General features: G+C 37.0%; 1 protein-coding gene across 1 annotated transcript; it reads left to right on the forward strand.

The window, feature by feature from the left end:
- The first annotated feature begins 16,178 nt into the window (after positions 1-16,178).
- Positions 16,179-21,356, forward strand: LOC112780090 (protein SIEVE ELEMENT OCCLUSION B). Its single transcript, XM_025824430.3, has 7 exons — positions 16,179-16,431; positions 16,517-16,615; positions 17,469-17,914; positions 18,018-18,112; positions 18,616-18,746; positions 19,631-20,089; positions 20,533-21,356. Exons 1-7 carry the CDS (start codon positions 16,228-16,230, stop codon positions 21,106-21,108), a joined length of 2,010 nt encoding a protein of 669 aa, XP_025680215.1. The 5' UTR covers positions 16,179-16,227; the 3' UTR covers positions 21,109-21,356.
- Positions 21,357-21,793: the final 437 nt, after the last annotated feature.

Raw genomic sequence — 21,793 nt, forward strand, 5'->3', positions numbered from 1 at the left:
CTATAAGGTTTAGGAATTTATTTTTTTATCTACTTCATTGTATTCTACTTTTGTAACATTTTATTATATTCAGACAATTTATTTTTAATAAATTAATTTGTTGATTTCTGATAATTTTAGATTTCTGCTAATAATTTTGTTAATAAGAGTTTAAATTTGACTACTAATTATGGCTTAACTATGTCAAAAAAATAAAATAAAATAAAAAACTACCATAGGATTTAGCATTGGATATATTTGACGGTAACTTGGCACTTAACCATGTGATACGGCACCAAAGTTACTGTCGGATTAATCCGACGATAATCATCAACTCACTCTCGACAAATCCATTGAAAATATCAACGGAAAATCTGCTGATCCGCCGGGAAACAATTTTTGGCATCATTTATACCGTCAACTCTAGGACGACGATAAATTTAACGGTAAACTAATTACCGACGGATTTATTTGAAGAATCCGATGGTACTAAGCGTTTTTCTTGTAGTGACCGCTAGATTGTCTCCCTCGTTCCCATCATTGTTTTCATCATCAACTTCATAGTTGGCTTCAAATTCCTCTTCATTGTCGTTGTTATCTTCTTCCCAATATATGTCTTTGATTTCATCCATATTCAACTCCTCACCAACCGCGTCTAGGTACATATGTTGTTCAAACTCAACGTACAGCTCTATCATCGACACGAAAAATCGAGAATAAATATAAAACATCTGCGACATACATGTGTCATTAGTGATGGGCATTATTTGAAATTATATTAGCCTACCAAATACGACAACAGAATTTCTATATAAAATATTGCTCGTCCTCTTTGAAATGTGACTTTGTATGTTATCATAAAGATCGTTTTGTAACTTTACAGAACTCATGGTGCATGGAATAATAGCAAAAAAAAAATAGAGAATCACACACAAAAGTCACACCTTTGTGTGTGTGGTATGATCTCACCGATATAATACATTTACAAATTTGCAATACCTTCCATAACTTAAACTTCACCTCCCCAATTTTTTTTTATACTACTGATTGTCACAAAAAAAAAATCACAAGTATAGAAAGATAAATGGCAATGTATTTATAACCAAGATTCTCATATTAAAATATCTCTATTATACAAAATACAACTTGTGTTTATAATTAAAAAAAAATCAAAACGTAATCTACGTTTTGCAAGTTTCAAAATAAATAAAAAAAACTAAATCGCAATGCAACCTGTGTTTTGCAGGTTTTAAATTAAAAAAACAAAAAACTAAATCGCAACCTACATTTTGTAGGTTTGAAATTATAAAAAAATTAAAAAATTAAATCGCAACTTGCATTTTGTAGGTAAAAGATTAAAAAAATTTTACTTTATATAAATTGTTACCTGCATTTTACTCTGACATCATATTAGTGTAATTACTTCATGTACATCTATTTCAACGTGTAACTCCAAAGTTCTTTTCATATTGGAAAAAAATAGCCACAAAATAAAGGCACAATTGAAAAAAAAGTATTTTTTTTAATGATTAGGACATGAAAAAAAATATAAATTAATAAAGATTAATTTAATACCTAAAATATGATATCAAATGATAAAAAAATAACGAGAAGATAAAGATTGAAATTGAATATAAAAGATAAATTGAAATTGAAAATATAAAGAGTGAAAGAGATTGATTGAAATTGAATACAAAAAAGCATTCAACCTTTTTATCTAATTTCTTGATACAACAAGAAAGGAATTCACTTAAATTAACTTGTTCATATCATAGTTTGGTAATTAAATCGAAAAAAATTATTCAATCTTCTACCCAAATTTTTGATACAATAAAAAAGAGACTTACTCAATAATTTTATTTATCCACATCATTATCTTATCACCAAATCAAAAAAGAATTTTTTACACCTCTAATCACTATGGTAACTATAATAATTTAAAAAATATTTATAATCTCATTTTAGATTAAAATAAAAAATTTTAAGTCCACTAATATAAAACCTAATCTATTAACTAAATAAAATCAAAATATATAAAATTAAATTAAATATTTTAATATCTAAAATATAAATTAATAACTATTGAATAATACTTAAATTTTTTATATTTCGAACATTTAAAACATATATCAAAAATTTTTTGGGATCAGAAGATTATTTTTGTGGCAAATTTTTTTTAATATGGATAAAAATGGTGTTATGCATCATTATCAAAATAATTGGTACTTTTTCTTAATATGATATTAATTTTTTTTTAAATTGTTATTAAACAAATCAGAGAATCAGATCAAATTTGTTGAGAGGCAAAAAAAAAAGATGAAATAAGAGGGTTTGACTTTGATTTTAAAATTTTTTATTTTCTAAAATAAAAATAAAAAAATCCGATTTTAATATTTTAAATTTTTTAATTTTTAAAAAAATAAAATCAAATGGTTTGATTTTCTCCGATTTTAATATTTTAAATTTTTTAATTTAAAAATAAAATAAAATCGAATGGTTCAATTTTAACATTATAAAATTTGTAAAATTTTCCAAAACAAATCAATACCTCTATTTTATAAAATGACCATAATAATAAAATACACTTTGAAATTAAGTTGGGTTGGTCTAGTAATTAATTCACTAGTTTGCTTAAGTAAGTGTTGAGAGTTCGAATCCCGCCTTCTATATTCAATAACTCACTAGCCAACGACAAACCTTTAAAATGAAGCTCTAATCTACAGCGGATTAGTCCTTGATCTGAACATACATAAATATTACACATTTTCTTTCCAAAAAAATAATTACTTTGTGTGTTTGTGTTTCGATTACCATTTTAGGGTATATGTTTTAACTTTTGGAAGGGGAAAAGTACATATAAGTTTCTTAAAAATTTTAATTTTTGGTTTACTACTTTTTTTTTTCTTGTGTAAGCAAATATGATTTTATGCTCAAAACCACCTTTATATGAAGCAACAGTTCTTAGCGTTCTGTGTAACACCCTACCATACAGAGTCTTATGCTTAAGTCATAATTCAGAGATGGCAAGGTATTACGACCTCTAAAACAAAAATTTAGTACGTATAGTAGTATAAATAATTGATTATAACTAGGAGCCTTTGTAGAAAAAGGGGTAAACAAAAACCGTAACTCGAACGCGCAACACTCCGATCGATAACGTAACGAGCAAAGGATAAGCTAACGCAAGATCATATATATAAAGAGTGTCAAAAACGGGAATATCAAGACTCAAAATCCGGCTGCGAAGATAACCGGTCCGAGCATAATAATATATACATATAATAAAATAAGGAAACCCCAAAGGAAACCCAAAGGGATACAAATACATACAACCTATTCTCCAAAATCCCCTCTAGAAGGAGTCATCACAGTTTGTATTATTTAATGGAGATAAAAGTATCTAAACAAGATATATAAACCAAAACAGAGTCCCAAGAACAAAGGATCTTCGCTAATCCAGAAGTCTCCAGCATGCCTCAACGAGAAGCCTCGCGTCCTGCATCTGAAAACCACAAAATCCGCATGGGTGAGAACCAGAGGTCCCCAGCACGATAACAGCTTCCACATATATAATACATAATAATAGAGGAAAGCCAAAGGCAATCCTAGAACTTCCTCCAGATAATATCAAAGCTTATAAACAAGCTAAACCATATAAGGGTATCTGACTAAAGATTCTTCAGTCTAACTAATACTTCCCTTTCCAATTCCTTCAAACCTCCCAACCACCAGCAGGAGTATATTATAGCAAACACAGTTATATCAGACAAAGAATATACAAATAGGAGCAGTTAAGACATTTAGACAATTAGCAAGTAATATGCAGTCAAATAGGCAATCTCAAACAATTCACATAGTATGCATATGATGAATGCCTGTCCCTAGTGGCTGATGATATCATCTGTCGGTTATAGAGCCAACCCGACAAGTCCTGGTAGCTAACCATTGGACTGTCCCTCTGTCGCGCATCCCCAACTCGAGTTATACTCGTTATAAACTTGATCATAAACATGATCCATATCCATCACCCTCACTGGTGAATATTTCGGGGGCGAGCTCATCCGGGTCTTTCACAGTGCCCGGCCACACTTACGACATAGGGTCAACAGAGTCTCGAGCCTCCACCTGGAGCACGTGGTGGCTAGCCACTGCTTCCTCCCAGGGATCTCGTGCCTCTGATAGTGGAAGTGCAAATCTCAATTATCAATAATTCAGCATAAGCATGCATGAATTCTCATCCATGGATCAACATCCATATCAGCCATCCGGCTCACGGTTCAGTCCAGAACCAGCCAATATTCATATTATACACAGCCTTTCCGGCTCACGGTTAAATCCATAACCAGCCGTTTCATTAGCAATTATAGCCTTTCGGCCCATGGCTTAACAAGCACTTCCACCACCATCCTCCGCATCTCACATAATCATCTTGATCCTCATTGATCATTCATTTTTCCCTTGCTTCACTCGCAAGTTACCTCATTCACTAGCCCCTTTTTAATAGCTAGGCATGTCATAATGATTTAAGACATAAATGGTGAGATCGGAGGCTTAGAAGTATGAGATTTGGCTTTTAAAACTCAAAAATCAACTTTGGGATGAAAACAGGGCCACGCGTACGCGCACTCCACGCGCACGCGTGGATGGCCTCAAAAACTCATCGACGCGCAAGCGTCATGCACGCTAACGCGTGGATTAAAGATTTGCCAATCGACGCGCACGCGCCAACCACGCGTACGCGTGGGTGTTCTCGTGCCCCAAGCACAACACTGGCACAGTTCTGGCATAACTCTCTGGAAAATGGCTGGGCATTGGGTGCAGCACAATCGGCGCGCCCGCGCACATCACGCGCACGCGTGGATGGCGCTTTCTGGAAGATCGGCGCGTACGCGCCAGGTGCGCCCACGCGCAAGGGGTCATTCTGCTAAAAATTTTCTAAGTTAAAAGCTGCAGAATTCACAGATTTAAACCCCAATCTTCCAACGGACATAACTTCCTCATTTTAAATCGTTTTTCACCCGTTCTTTGAACGGCATGGACATCCCGGATCCAATTTCATTTCTAAACAGATTTGGTACAAAACGGAGATCCGTAGTCCAAGTTATGTCCCGCCAAAGTGTGCCCAAAAACCATATTTTCATACAAAACCACAAAGTGCCAATTTCAAAACAAGCCATTTCCAACTCTTTTCAAAACCAATCAAAACATGCTAGGTTCATCCCTTTTCTTTGAAATCAATCAAAATATATCAAATTCAACATCAAGCCTCCTCAACTCACACATTGACACACATTACCACAAATTACCAAAATCACTATCTCATCATTTTACCCCACTTCACCCAAGTGGCTCAAACTCAAACACATTGACATATCATATACTATTCCTCATGCCAATTCTCAACAACACCAATTCCAGTAAATTATTATTGTACACAATCAACATCATACTCACCATCAACATGGTTCAACCCACAATTCAACCATAACCAATCATCAAGTATATATCACAACATGCATATTTCTCATACATCATACCACTAAGGCCTTAATAATCATCATCACATATATGACCACATCATATATCTCAATCATTCAACAACATCAACAATTCAATGCCTATCTTAGGGCCTCTAGCCTAAGTATTTCCTACCACATTACATATTAGATACGGGAAACCGAAACCATACCTTAGCCGATTTTCCCAAGCTCCCCCGGAGCACTTCCAAACCACTTATCCACAAGCTCTCAAGGCCTCAACACCTCCAAGAACAGATTTTTCACCACCAAACCCTTTCCAAGCTTTTCAAAGTCACCAATCAAGCTCCAATATTCACATATACACAACCTAAGCCACAACCATCATACCCATACACAACATCTCAAAACCCAAACGTCATAGAACAACAAAATCACACTAGGGTTGAGAATCTTACCACACCCAAGGTCCAAGGAGACAACATTAACCTTCTCCTTCAAGAGAGTTGGGTCCTATAACATCAAAGAACCCAAAATCTCAACATTTTACCCATGAAACTCGAAAATAAGGGCTGGAATTTCGAACAGAAACACGTGGCTTACCTCAAGATTAGTTGTATGGGTTTTGTAGAGCTCTCCGCGGTGAACGCGTGGCCGCAAACGGAGCGGCAATCGGAGCTCTAGATCAAAAGTTATGGTGGTTTGAAGATCAAGTGAGAGAAAGAACTTGAGAGAGTGTTCTTCCTCCCCTCTCTTCAATTTCAGCGTGTTTGAGTGTGTTGTGAGGAGAGAGAGTGCTGAAAACTAGGGTTTTGGTTTAGTTATGTTGGGCCAAGGGCCCACTTTGGGTCCGGTTGGCCCGGTTTGGCCCGTTCGGTCCAATCTTGGTCCGAATTCTATAAAATTGGTACCGAAATTCTCGTCTCAATTTCCTCTATCATATTAAGCCATAAAAATATCATTTTTGGCTTTCTAGAATAAATTCTCATATATGGGTTAATTAGCCGTTAATTAACCGGGTCTTACATTCTACCCACCTAATTGGGAATTTTGCCCACAAAATTCAAATTCAAATTCAATTACTTGAGAATAAGTGCGGATAATCCGTTCGCATCTCCGACTCAAGTTCCCAAGTGTGTTCCTCAACACTGCCTCGACTCCAAGCCACTTTGACTAATGAAACCTCTTTTCCACGCAACCGTTTGATACTAGTATCATCAATTCTGACTGGAGCCACTGGAAGCGTCAAATCTTCTCTTAACTGAACCGATTCGGGTTCTAACACATGGCTAGCATCAGGAGTGTACTTTCGAAGCTGCGACACGTGAAATACGTCGTGCAGGTTTGAAAGATGGGGTGGTAAAGCCACCCGATACGCCACTGGCCCAATCCTCTCCAAGGTCTGAAATGGACCAATGTATCGAGGATTCAACTTCTTTTCTTTAATCGCTCTACCTACTCCTGTGGTCGGAGTAACTTTCAGGAAAACATGATCTCCTGCCTCAAATTCTAAGGGCTTCCGCCTTTGATCGGCGTAACTCTTTTGACGACTCTGCGCCGTAAGCATCCTATCTCGGATCTTCTTGACTTGTTCAGTGGTCTCAGCTATCATTTCCGGCCCCAACAAGCCTTTCTCTCCAGCTTCATACCAACATAGTGGAGATTGACATTTTCTCCCATACAAAGCCTCATACGGAGCCATTCCGATGCTCGCATGGTAACTATTATTGTATGCAAACTCTACTAACGGCATATACCGATCCCAACTCGCTGGTTGGTCCAAAACACAAGCTCTCAACATATCCTCTAGTGTTTGGATCGTCCTCTCGGATTGACCATCTGTTTGAGGATGGTACGCTGTACTCAAGCTTAATCGAGTTCCAAAAGCTTTCTGAAATGCACCCCAGAACCTCGAAGTGAAACGAGGATCTCTATCAGAGATTATAGTAGCAGGTACACCATGGAGTCTCACAATCTCCTTTATGTATAACCGAGCTAGCTCCTCAAGGGTGTAAGTCATCCGAACGGGTAAAAAGTGAGCTGACTTCGTCAGTCGGTCCAGATCACCCAGATAGCATCAAAACCAGTCCTAGTCCTTGGCAATCCCGACACAAAGTCCATTGCAATACTTTCCCACTTCCATTGCGGAACCTCTAAGGGTTGCAACATCCCGGAAGGTCTTTGATGTTCAATCTTTACCTTTTGACAAGTTAAGCACTTTGAAACATATTCCGCCACATCATTCTTCATACCCGGCCACCAAAACATCGCCTTTAAATCATGGTACATCTTAGTACTTCCCGGGTGAATGGAGAATCCGCTTTTATGTGCCTCCTTTAAGATATCTTGCCTCAAAGTGCCAACATCCGGCACCATGATCCTACCCTTGAATCTCCATAACCCATCTTTCTCTTCCGACACTCTCCACTGTTTTCCTTGCTCGATAGCCGGTAACACCTTCCATAACGCTTCATCATTTTCATGAGCCTTTAGGAGTTCGGACTTAAAGTCGCTCGAGATTTCTAATCGGCTCAAACACAAGGTTCCAGATACTTCTCGAGCACCAATTTTTAGACTCTCGAATCCCTTGAGCAACTTCTCCTCTTGAAGCATCATCCAAGACGCATATAACGACTTTCGACTTAACGCATCCGCCACTATATTCGCCTTTCCAGGATGGTAATTTAACTCAAAGTCGTAGTCCTTCAACAATTCCATCCACCTTCTCTGCCTCATATTAAGCTCTTTCTGATCAAAGAGATACTTCAAGCTCTTATGATCAGAGAAAACTTGGAACTTAACCCCATAGAGATAATGCCTCCACACCTTCAAGGCAAACACAACCGCAGCGAGTTCCAAATCGTGCGTAGGGTAACTAACTTCATGAGGTCTCAACTGTCGTGAGGCATACGCCACCACATTATGGTGCTGCATCAGCACGCACCCTAGGCCCTTTAACGATGCATCACAGTACACCTCAAAAGGCTCGTTCGGCTCAGGTAACACTAACACAGGTGCAGTGGTCAACTTTTTCTTCAATGTCTGAAAGCTCTCCTCGCACTCAGGAGTCCAAACAAACGGAGTGTCTTTGCGAGTTAACTTTGTCAACGGCAAAGCTAATTGCGAAAAGCCTTTGATGAACCTTCGGTAATAGCCAGCTAAACCCAGAAAACTCCTTATCTCAGTTACTGTGGTTGGTTGCTTCCAATCCATCACAGCTTCTACCTTGGTTGGATCTACGGCTATTCCCTTCTTACTCACCACGTGACCCAAAAACTTCACCTTATCCTTCCAAAACTCACACTTAGACAGTTTCGCATAGAGTTTCTTCTCCTTTAGAATCTGCAACACGGTCCTCAGGTGTTCCGCATGCTCTTTTTCAGTCTTGGAGTAAATCAGTATGTCGTCAATGAAGACAACAATGAATTTATCCAAAAACGGACGGAATACTCTATTCATGTAATCCATGAATACTGCAGGAGCGTTCGTCAACCCAAAGGACATTACAGTGTACTCGTAATGACCATAACGAGTCCTGAAAGCGGTCTTAGGGATATCCTCACCCCTCACCCTTATCTGGTGATAACCGGATCGCAAATCAATCTTAGAGAAAACCCCAGCTCCTTGTAACTGATCCATGAGATCATCAATCCTCGGCAATGGGTACTTATTCTTTATGGTGACCTTGTTCAGCTGCCTGTAATCCACACAGAGTCGCATACTTCCATCTTTCTTCTTTACCAGTAACACTGGAGCTCCCCACGGGGAAACACTTGGTCGGATAAAGTTCTTACCCAACAATTCCTCTAACTGAGACTTTAGCTCGGCCATCTCTAACGGTGACATCCTATAAGGAGCACTTGAGATTGGTCCCGCCCCAGGCACCAATTCAATAGCAAACTCGACCTCTCGGTTAGGTGGAAATTCCTCAATATCATCGGGAAACACTTCCGGAAACTCACACACTACCGGAATCTGATCCAACCTTTGATCATCACCCGAAACACCCGCGGTTAACAACAGGATACCCTGACATTCGGTTCCAGAACAGTTCACCATCATTGAATTCAAGTAATAATTATTCACCACAACCGGCCCTTCTGTATCCTCCGGCATAAAGTACACCGACTTGGTAGAACAATCAAGCAGGACATGGTTTTCGGATAACCAGTCCAATCCCAAGATAAGATCAAGACCGATCATCGGTAAGCAGATTAGATTATGGACAAAATCACGCTGCTTGAACCTAAACGAAACTTTCGGGCATCCTAGTCTAGTTACCATAGCTTCATGGGTAGCATTATACACTTTTAAGTCATAACCTAAGGTTACGATCTTCAACCCTAACTCATGGGCTTTCTCAAATGCAACGAATGAATGCGATGCTCCCGAATCAAATAAAGCATTTAAAGTTTGACCAGCCATTTCACAGTTACCTCGAATGAGTGTCTCGGATCCCTCTGCACCCACAGCTGAGGTGGTGAACACCCGACCCGTCTGTTGTGCTTTCCCAGCACCTTGCTTTTGCTTCTCTGGACAACTTGCGGCTTTATGCCCCGCCTTTCCGCAATTGTAGCACAAACCCCATCCGGCCTTGCATGGTACTCCCGGATGGTGACTCCCACACCTAGTACAAGCTTGTTCATTCTGAGGTTGCTTCCCAAACTTCTTCCCTTGGAAATTGTTGTTGTTGTTGGGCCTCCTGAAAGAGCTCCCCCTCTTGAAAGACGGACCTCTAGGTGCAAAGCCCTTCCCTCGGTTCTGTGGAAATGAACCTTTGTGACTCCCTTTCTCAGCGGTTGCCCTTTTCACACACTCCTCAGCAACCCTACACTTGTTCACTAATTCGGAGAAAGTCCTAATCTCCATTGGTCCTACTGAACTGAAGATATCACTCCGGAGTCCTCCTTCATACTTAACACACTTCCATTCCTCATATTCCACCGGAGTCCCTTGGCACATACGAGAGAACCTGAACAGCTCCTCAAACTTGTCAGTATACTCTGATATGGACATAGTACCCTGCTTCAGCTGTAACAATTCAAGTTCCTTAGCCGTCCTAGCAGAAGTCGGAAAGTACTTCTTATAGAACTCTTCTTGAAAGACATTCCAGGTGATATAGTCATCACCCTGCTGCAGAAGACGTCGGATGCCTTGCCACCAATGCGACGCCTCACCGGTGAGCATATAAGTGGCAAACTCGACACGCTGTCCTTCAGGTACCACTTGTGCTTGTAATGCTCGCTCTATAGCCTGAAACCATGTATCAGCCTCAGTCGGGCTAGTAGTTCCCTTGAACTTAGACAGATTAACCTTCAAAAAGTTTGCCAAGGTCATCGGACCCTGAACTCCACCTCCATCATTACCATGGTTGTTCATCTGTTGACCAAGAGCCTCAGCAGTGGCTTGCATAGCAGCAGCCATGTTCTCCAACGCAGCCATAAAGTTCACCGGGTCATTAGGGTTATTCTCCGGTGCACGAGCATTCGTACGACCTCTCGCACTACCTCTACCGCGTCCACGAGGCGCCATCTGGTTCCTATACACACCCAACAATCGATATTAAGTTGATCAGTCTCAATATCGGAAGTCTAGTGCTTCAAAATCCCAAATGCATGCTCATGAACGTTTATGCCAATTATATCAAGCAGATATACTAATAGCACATAACACACACACAGAGAATGCACAGAAGCATAGTCAGTCCATATCTCAGGCTCTATAGGAACGAACTGCTCTGATACCATAATGTAACACCCTACCATACAGAGTCTTATGCTTAAGTCATAATTCAGAGATGGCAAGGTATTACGACCTCTAAAACAAAAATTTAGTACGTATAGTAGTATGAATAATTGATTATAACTAGGAGCCTTTGTAGAAAAAGGGGTAAACAAAAACCGTAACTCGAACGCGCAACACTCCGATCGATAACGTAACGAGCAAAGGATAAGCTAACGCAAGATCATATATATAAAGAGTGTCAAAAACGGGAATATCAAGACTCAAAATCCGGCTGCGAAGATAACCGGTCCGAGCATAATAATATATACATATAATAAAATAAGGAAACCCCAAAGGAAACCCAAAGGGATACAAATACATACAACCTATTCTCCAAAATCCCCTCTAGAAGGAGTCATCACAGTTTGTATTATTTAATGGAGATAAAAGTATCTAAACAAGATATATAAACCAAAACAGAGTCCCAAGAACAAAGGATCTTCGCTAATCCAGAAGTCTCCAGCATGCCTCAACGAGAAGCCTCGCGTCCTGCATCTGAAAACCACAAAATCCGCATGGGTGAGAACCAGAGGTCCCCAGCACGATAACAGCTTCCACATATATAATACATAATAATAGAGGAAAGCCAAAGGCAATCCTAGAACTTCCTCCAGATAATATCAAAGCTTATAAACAAGCTAAACCATATAAGGGTATCTGACTAAAGATTCTTCAGTCTAACTAATACTTCCCTTTCCAATTCCTTCAAACCTCCCAACCACCAGCAGGAGTATATTATAGCAAACACAGTTATATCAGACAAAGAATATACAAATAGGAGCAGTTAAGACATTTAGACAATTAGCAAGTAATATGCAGTCAAATAGGCAATCTCAAACAATTCACATAGTATGCATATGATGAATGCCTGTCCCTAGTGGCTGATGATATCATCTGTCGGTTATAGAGCCAACCCGACAAGTCCTGGTAGCTAACCATTGGACTGTCCCTCTGTCGCGCATCCCCAACTCGAGTTATACTCGTTATAAACTTGATCATAAACATGATCCATATCCATCACCCTCACTGGTGAATATTTCGGGGGCGAGCTCATCCGGGTCTTTCACAGTGCCCGGCCACACTTACGACATAGGGTCAACAGAGTCTCGAGCCTCCACCTGGAGCACGTGGTGGCTAGCCACTGCTTCCTCCCAGGGATCTCGTGCCTCTGATAGTGGAAGTGCAAATCTCAATTATCAATAATTCAGCATAAGCATGCATGAATTCTCATCCATGGATCAACATCCATATCAGCCATCCGGCTCACGGTTCAGTCCAGAACCAGCCAATATTCATATTATACACAGCCTTTCCGGCTCACGGTTAAATCCATAACCAGCCGTTTCATTAGCAATTATAGCCTTTCGGCCCATGGCTTAACAAGCACTTCCACCACCATCCTCCGCATCTCACATAATCATCTTGATCCTCATTGATCATTCATTTTTCCCTTGCTTCACTCGCAAGTTACCTCATTCACTAGCCCCTTTTTAATAGCTAGGCATGTCATAATGATTTAAGACATAAATGGTGAGATCGGAGGCTTAGAAGTATGAGATTTGGCTTTTAAAACTCAAAAATCAACTTTGGGATGAAAACAGGGCCACGCGTACGTGCACTCCACGCGCACGCGTGGATGGCCTCAAAAACTCATCGACGCGCAAGCGTCATGCACGCTAACGCGTGGATTAAAGATTTGCCAATCGACGCGCACGCGCCAACCACGCGTACGCGTGGGTGTTCTCGTGCCCCAGGCACAACACTGGCACAGTTCTGGCATAACTCTCTGGAAAATGGCTGGGCATTGGGTGCAGCACAATCGGCGCGCCCGCGCACATCACGCGCACGCGTGGATGGCGCTTTCTGGAAGATCGGCGCGTACGCGCCAGGTGCGCCCACGCGCAAGGGGTCATTCTGCTAAAAATTTTCTAAGTTAAAAGCTGCAGAATTCACAGATTTAAACCCCAATCTTCCAACGGACATAACTTCCTCATTTTAAATCGTTTTTCACCCGTTCTTTGAACGGCATGGACATCCCGGATCCAATTTCATTTCTAAACAGATTTGGTACAAAACGGAGATCCGTAGTCCAAGTTATGTCCCGCCAAAGTGTGCCCAAAAACCATATTTTCATACAAAACCACAAAGTGCCAATTTCAAAACAAGCCATTTCCAACTCTTTTCAAAACCAATCAAAACATGCTAGGTTCATCCCTTTTCTTTGAAATCAATCAAAATATATCAAATTCAACATCAAGCCTCCTCAACTCACACATTGACACACATTACCACAAATTACCAAAATCACTATCTCATCATTTTACCCCACTTCACCCAAGTGGCTCAAACTCAAACACATTGACATATCATATACTATTCCTCATGCCAATTCTCAACAACACCAATTCCAGTAAATTATTATTGTACACAATCAACATCATACTCACCATCAACATGGTTCAACCCACAATTCAACCATAACCAATCATCAAGTATATATCACAACATGCATATTTCTCATACATCATACCACTAAGGCCTTAATAATCATCATCACATATATGACCACATCATATATCTCAATCATTCAACAACATCAACAATTCAATGCCTATCTTAGGTCCTCTAGCCTAAGTATTTCCTACCACATTACATATTAGATACGGGAAACCGAAACCATACCTTAGCCGATTTTCCCAAGCTCCCCCGGAGCACTTCCAAACCACTTATCCACAAGCTCTCAAGGCCTCAACACCTCCAAGAACAGATTTTTCACCACCAAACCCTTTCCAAGCTTTTCAAAGTCACCAATCAAGCTCCAATATTCACATATACACAACCTAAGCCACAACCATCATACCCATACACAACATCTCAAAACCCAAACGTCATAGAACAACAAAATCACACTAGGGTTGAGAATCTTACCACACCCAAGGTCCAAGGAGACAACATTAACCTTCTCCTTCAAGAGAGTTGGGTCCTATAACATCAAAGAACCCAAAATCTCAACATTTTACCCATGAAACTCGAAAATAAGGGCTGGAATTTCGAACAGAAACACGTGGCTTACCTCAAGATTAGTTGTATAGGTTTTGTAGAGCTCTCCGCGGTGAACGCGTGGCCGCAAACGGAGTGGCAATCGGAGCTCTAGATCAAAAGTTATGGTGGTTTGAAGATCAAGTGAGAGAAAGAACTTGAGAGAGTGTTCTTCCTCCCCTCTCTTCAATTTCAGCGTGTTTGAGTGTGTTGTGAGGAGAGAGAGTGCTGAAAACTAGGGTTTTGGTTTAGTTATGTTGGGCCAAGGGCCCACTTTGGGTCCGGTTGGCCCGGTTTGGCCCGTTCGGTCCAATCTTGGTCCGAATTCTATAAAATTGGTACCGAAATTCTCGTCTCAATTTCCTCTATCATATTAAGCCATAAAAATATCATTTTTGGCTTTCTAGAATAAATTCTCATATATGGGTTAATTAGCCGTTAATTAACCGGGTCTTACATTCTGCGTTCACTAATTGAGGTTTAGGAAATGACTCTAAACTCTTAATTTTTTCCTACCAACCTTATCTTTCATACATGTTATTGTTTTATTTATGAAATTATTATTATTTCTCTTTATATCAGCTCTTTTTTTTATTATTTATTATTTATTATTTTTATTAATTTTTTGTTTGATATTATACATTTTTATAATTGTAGTTTTTGTGTATTATATTTATTATTATTATTTATAATATAATTTATTGATCCCATTAGCTAAAGTAAATTAAAATAAAATTAATCATAAATAATAATAGTAACAAAAAATTATAACATACTAAAAAAGTATTAAGAATATTAAAAAAATACTATATAAAAAAATATTAAAAAATTATCAAAAAATTAAATATGTTTAAAAAAATAATATTATAATTTAATATTATGACTTTTTAGTAATTATTTATCTAAGAGTAATTTTAACTAATATTATTTAAATAATATTTATTCTATCAAAATTAATTTTAGTATAAAATTCAAACATAAATTATATTAACACAAATTTATTTCTATCCAAAATTAATTCTTTAAAATTATTTTTATTCAAACTTCTATTTGACAAACAATAATTTAAATACACACTTAATTGATTAGTCTTTTACTGGGCTTCATTAAAAAGCATTACATCAAAATTAAAAGGAAAAATTTAGGATACCAATATACTATTCGCCAATTTATTATTAACAATAATTAATTATTATATTTTAATTACAATTAGCATTGAATTGACCTAAATTAATTAAAAATTTAAATTATCAAAATTTGTAACTGCCTAAAGGAGAACTGCGACATGCCATTCATCTCACCTATCTCCGATAGCGACGTGAATGTATGAATGAGTCACTCGCCTCTGCGTCCTCCCTCGCCTCGGCATTAGTCGGCATTACATCCTCTTCCTCCACCATTGTTGTCCCTACTCGAGACGTGAATGTACGAATGAGTCACTCGTCCCTGCATAACATATAATGTACCTCTACAAATCGAACGGTCCGATTTGTGTGTTTCTAGAAATCGGACGGTCCGATTTCTGCAATTCTAATAAATCGGACGGTCCGATTTCTACTTCTCTAGTTAAACAATTCCACATTTAAGTATAACACTCCAACAATCTATATTTAAAAAAAACATCGTTACCACTCCAATATTAAAAATAAAAAGTTCCTTATTTTCACACTTGAGTTTATGTACTCTGTCCTCTCTCTCGTACCCACCCAACTGTCACTGTATACTTCACTACTCTCATTGAGTCATTGTACGAAATCGTGTAATAATTATAAGATTAAACAAATACAAATAAATAAATAACTCTTTTTCTCCCGTGAAAATGAAGCAGCTTTGGAGGTTATAAATAGGGGGAGGTGGGGAAGCAGGATAATCACCAAAACCAATACTCTCATCTTTGAATATCCATCCTTCTTTGCCATCTCTATACATCTCTTTTGAGTTCTCTCTCATGGCTACTAAGCATTCCCTAATGACCATCCTAAACAAAAACGTGCAGACTCAGAGCCCATTAACCATGTCTGATGAGCAGATATTGGAGCAAATATACTCAACCCATGTCCACTCTGACACCAAATTTGACGTTCAGTCTCTCTTCACTCTCGTTGACAACACCCTTAAGCGTTCCACCTCCATTGTTGACAACGTTGTCCAGGTACCACTCTTTACTCTCCCTCTCATCATTCTTTACTCAATCTCCTTCAGATACACTTTCTTCTGACTCTTCATTTTATTTACAGGGCTCCAAAACAAGCACCGTTGAGCTCCACGCAGAGGATAAGAACGCCGAACCTAATTTCAACTCACCACTTTGTACCCTCAAACAAATTTCGCACGAGGTCACTCTCATTTTCTCACAAGAATAAATAAACTAAAACATATATGTAGCATATATCAACAGAAAAGTAGCAAAAAATAATGTTCATTATCAAAGAGAAGTAAACATAATGTCATAAGTCATAACCACTACTACTCCACTAGTAGGATATATGATGAAGACTCAACTATATGACTATATGTTATTTTAACATAGTATAAGTATATTTTTTTGGACAAATTTTTATGTTTTTCCGTTAAAATTTATTTTTTACTTAATTTATACTAATAAAAAATATAAGAGACACGCATCGGATATGAGAGACAGACATCATGAAAAAGGTTTAATTTAGAGATACTCTTTGCGTCCAAAAGATTTTCTAAAATATTTGGACAAATCAAATGCACATTCCAAAGAAAAAAAATTATTAGAAAATTTTCACCGAGTTAAGAGAAATAAATAAGTTTTCAATTAGTACATTTTTAAGATGAAAAATATTATATTACTAATAAAATTTATTTTTTAATATTGTATCAATTTTAAATTTTAAATATTAAATTTAAAACTTTAATGATACAAAAATAAAATATTGTTGCTACACTAATTAATTGTCATTGATTAGTGTTATTTAAATTTTATTTTTAAAAATAAAAAATTAATGATTATTAATTGTAATTGTTTAAAGTTGGTTGGATAAAAATTGTTTAAACATATTTTTCCTGCTAAAAATATCGGCCCCGAACTCTGTGGAAAACAAATTGACCTCAACAGCAAAAAAGTGAAGAAAAAAAAAAGATAAAAAAGAAACATTTATCGATCTTGGGTATATTTCAATGTGATAGAGTTTCTAACAGTAAGGTGATTTATTGTGGCAGATGTCTTGCAAACCTCCGGGTGAGGAAATTGCTCACAAGACCACAGTTGCCATTCTCAACAAGCTCTCAAACTATGAGTGGGACGCAAAAGCGGTTCTCACACTTGCCTCTTTCGCTCTCGAGTACGGTGAGTTTTGGCTGCTGGCTCAGCAGCAGCCAACAGATCTTTTGGCCAAGTCAGTGGCAGTGCTTAAAAGAGTACCGCTACTGGCAAGGCCAGCCGCGGTGCAGAAGCACCGTGAGGCCATCATCGAGCTCAACAATCTGGTGAAAACAACATTGCAAGTGATTGAGTTGATCTTTGCTTTGGAGAAGCTCACAAGTTACGACACTAAAGATGTGCCTGCTTTGTTGCCTGCTATTGAGCAAATCCCCGTTGATGTATACTGGTCTATCATCACTGTTGTGGCCATTGTTACTCAGATTGATTGCCTCACCACTCAATCGTACGTATGAAAATAGATTATGATTTATTAAAATGTTATAGTGAACTTTGCTGCTTAATTAATACGTAGAATAATGTGCTTATATATATTTGGTTGGTTTCAGAGAGCATAAGCAGGAACTGTCCCACTATGGTCAAAAGATCAACATCATCCTTAGCAAACTCAGGAAGCAAATCACTCTCTGCAATCTACAGATAGGTGAGAAGAAATTTTTAGATCCCATAAAGTATTATTATTATTATTATTATTATTATTATTATTATTATTATTATCTTTAATAAATATAGTTTTGTCAAAAATGTAGACATGTACAGGACAAGATGAAGAACTTACATGGTTTACGTGTTTTAACTAAATGAAATAGATCAGAGTAATTTATTTATTTCTTCTCCTTACTCAAAATTAATAAAAAGTGCAAACCTTGACTGTATTGAACTACTATATATAAAGTTGGCTCCTTATTAGGATTATTCTAGATTAAAATTAAGCGAGATCTGCTAGAAAACTGTTTTTATTTTTAATAAAGAATTAGCTAATAAAATAGTAAATGTATAAAATTAAGGGTTGAGTTGATATTGTATAGAGAGATTGGGAAATTTAGAAAATAAATATATTATGTTATTATTAGAAAAAAAACTGTTAGTTCTTGGTCTATCTTCTATACTAATCAGTTTTTATTATTATCTACTTTTGCTTTACAGAGGAGGCAGAATATATTCGCAAGCTCAGGAAACTTTTCCAAACCCCAGTTGAAATCATGGAGGTGTTTAGGTTTCTCATTTTTCCAAAGGATGCCCCACAGCAACTGTTTGACTGTGCTACTAAAACCACGGTTTGTAACTTTTTACAAAGTTTGTAGGGAACTATGACCAATTGACCATAAGTTTTTTTCTTCTTCTTTTGAACTAATAATGCAAGGACAATTATTTAAGATAGCTAAAGAGAATGAGAGTAAGATATAATATACTTAGTCATATAATTATAATTGTTTTGTGTTTTTTCCATACTGTCACAACTTCATTTGCGAATCTGTCAATATGAATAATTACACACAGATTGGGAAAACAAAATTGTTAGATCCATTAACCATTTTAGTCATTATATATTTATATAAATATATATAATTTATTTATTTTTAATATATATTTTATATTACAATAAATATTTCATATAAAATATTATTTGATAATTAATTTATTGTGTTGAGCTAATATAAGTAATAAAAAAATCTGAACCTAAAACTGGAATGAGCAAAATCCGTACAATAATGAAACCTCGTCGTAAAAAACCAACTAGAAATTTGCTGGGAAATATGATGACTAATCATGATGCACAGTAGACAGATATGACTCATTACAAGAAATTATATATCTTTTAAGTACATACTTTTCGATCTATTAATAAAAACAAAAAAAAAGTAAAAATATATTTTTTTATTATAAAAATAACAATGAAACATCATTCACTTTTTTTTTTATGGTTAAGTACTGGCCATATTGTTTAAAAGTGCTGGTCCTAGACTTTTTTTTTAATAATATATCAAAAAAATGATGTAAATATAGTTTCTTATTCTTTAGCAGTTTAGCCTCATTTTTCGCTGGTCAGATGATATGAACAATATAATTGAATAGTAACATATAAAACATTATTCTAACTTTAATCAAGTTGAATGCAATGTTACATCCTCCTTGACATTTTGTTGCCTAAACTAAACAGGTGGACATCAGTGTAATAAAGAGGAAGAATGTGTACTTGATCATATCCACCCTTGACATCACGGATGAAGAAATCTCAGTTCTGAGGCCAGTTTATGATTACACCAAAAGTCATGATCAGTACAAGATCGTGTGGATTCCGGTGGTGGAAACGTGGACGGAGCAATTGCGGAAGAAATTCGAGGCTCTGATGACAAAGATGCCATGGCTTGTGGTTACGCACTTTGGAAGCATTGCAGGGTACAAGTACATCAGGGAGGAGTGGCATTTCAAGAAGAAGCCTTTGGTTGTGACGCTGAACCCTCAAGGCAAGGTGCTTCACTCCAACGCCTTCTATCTCATCCATGCCTATGGAATGAAGGCCTTCCCCTTCACCATTGGCGATCAAGAAAGGATTGACAGAGAAATTCATTGGGTTAGTTATGTTGTCGGCGATGTTCACCCCGCGGTAACTGCCTGGGTAAGTAATAAATGTTATGAAATCTTTTTTCTTTTTAATAATTTAAACAGAAATATGAATGATTAGTGTTTGTGGTTATGATAAATACCTTGACTAAACAGTTTTAGCAACATTAAAATTAAAGTGATAGTTTTTTTATATTTATTTTTTAAATTAAAAATGTTGTTAAGTAATAAAAAACATTACTTTAATTCTAATTTGCTAAAATTGTATAATTATCGCATCCATTATAACAATAAATACTATGTCTCTCCTAAAAATTTAAAATATTAAAAAATATATAAAAATAAAAAGATTCTATTTAAAAATATTTTGATAATTATAATTATATTAATTATAAAATAAAATTAAAATTAAAGTGATACTTTTTTTAGTAACATTTTTTGAAACATAGACACCATTAATTATATTTTGAATAAAATCCGATTTACTATGTGATGTAGATTCAACAGCACAAGTACATCTTCTTCTATGGAGGCAAAGACAGAGAATGGATCGAACAGTTCACAAAGTACGCAACCATACTTGTAAACGACGCTACCCTAAAGTCCGCAAACATTTCAATAGAATTGTTCTGCGTGGAGAAGCAAGACAAGAGCCTTCTAAGCCGCTTCTGGAGCGGAATTGAGAGCGTGTTCGTCACCAAGTATCACAGGACCGTTGATGCGGTCACACAAGAAGTGCAGAGGATGCTCTCCTACAAGAACGAGACAGGGTGGGTCCTACTCACCAAAGGCTCCTCCGTGGTTCTTAGTGGCCATGGAAACACGGTGTTGAAGACGGTTGCGGAGTTTGAGAAGTGGAAGGAGATTGTGATCAGGAAAGGGTTTGAGTTCTCATTTAAGGAGTATCATGAGAAGATTGTGCGCACTACTCACCGCTGCTCCCACCTTGAGATTCCTAACGTCGCCGGAAAGTTGCCAGAGACTATAAAGTGCCCTGATTGCCCCAACACTATGGAGATTTACATCAGTTACAAGTGCTGCCACACTGGGTACACCGCTAATGACAAACACTAGCTACCTATATTGAGAGTTGAATCAGTTGTTTGAGTCTTGGTTTATGTTTCTTTCATTTCATGCATGTATCTGTGTTCACTCTTCAGGCTTTGAAACCCTTTAAGAGAGAGCTAATCCTATGGTTTCCTTAGTGGTTGTGTCATGTGTGTGAGGATTAAATTTCTCTTGAGAAATAATTAACTACATACATATGCATGGTTGTGTCACTTCAGAAATTGTGTGTTTCTTTCTAGCTATGTAATGTATGTTGCCGCGGTCAAATTTCATGCAAGTTTTAATATTGAAGCTTAGCTTCTTCTCATATTGTTTATTTGCATATATTCAAATTCTATATATCATCAAAGTCTGATTGTAATATTTAAAATACTATGAGAGGTTATTTCTTTTAATACGCATTATTTTCATTTCTAGAATTCAAACTAATAAAGATTATTTCTATTAAAAAAGAAGATTGTTTATTACTTGATCAACTTAATATTTAAATTTCGATATTTAAACTGAATTTATTTGTATTATTATCTATTAGTTATTTAATAAGAAATTTTTGCCAATAGAAACCATGCATATAATGAATTGTGGAATAGAGTAATTAGTTTTAGTCTAATCCTAATCTAATCATAACCATGGATGTTAGTAACAATTTTGGTTACATACATATTTATGGCTATGGATGTAACATTAATTC

Source organism: Arachis hypogaea, chromosome 19 (genome assembly GCF_003086295.3).
Source record: "Arachis hypogaea cultivar Tifrunner chromosome 19, arahy.Tifrunner.gnm2.J5K5, whole genome shotgun sequence".
NCBI lineage: Eukaryota > Viridiplantae > Streptophyta > Magnoliopsida > Fabales > Fabaceae > Arachis > Arachis hypogaea.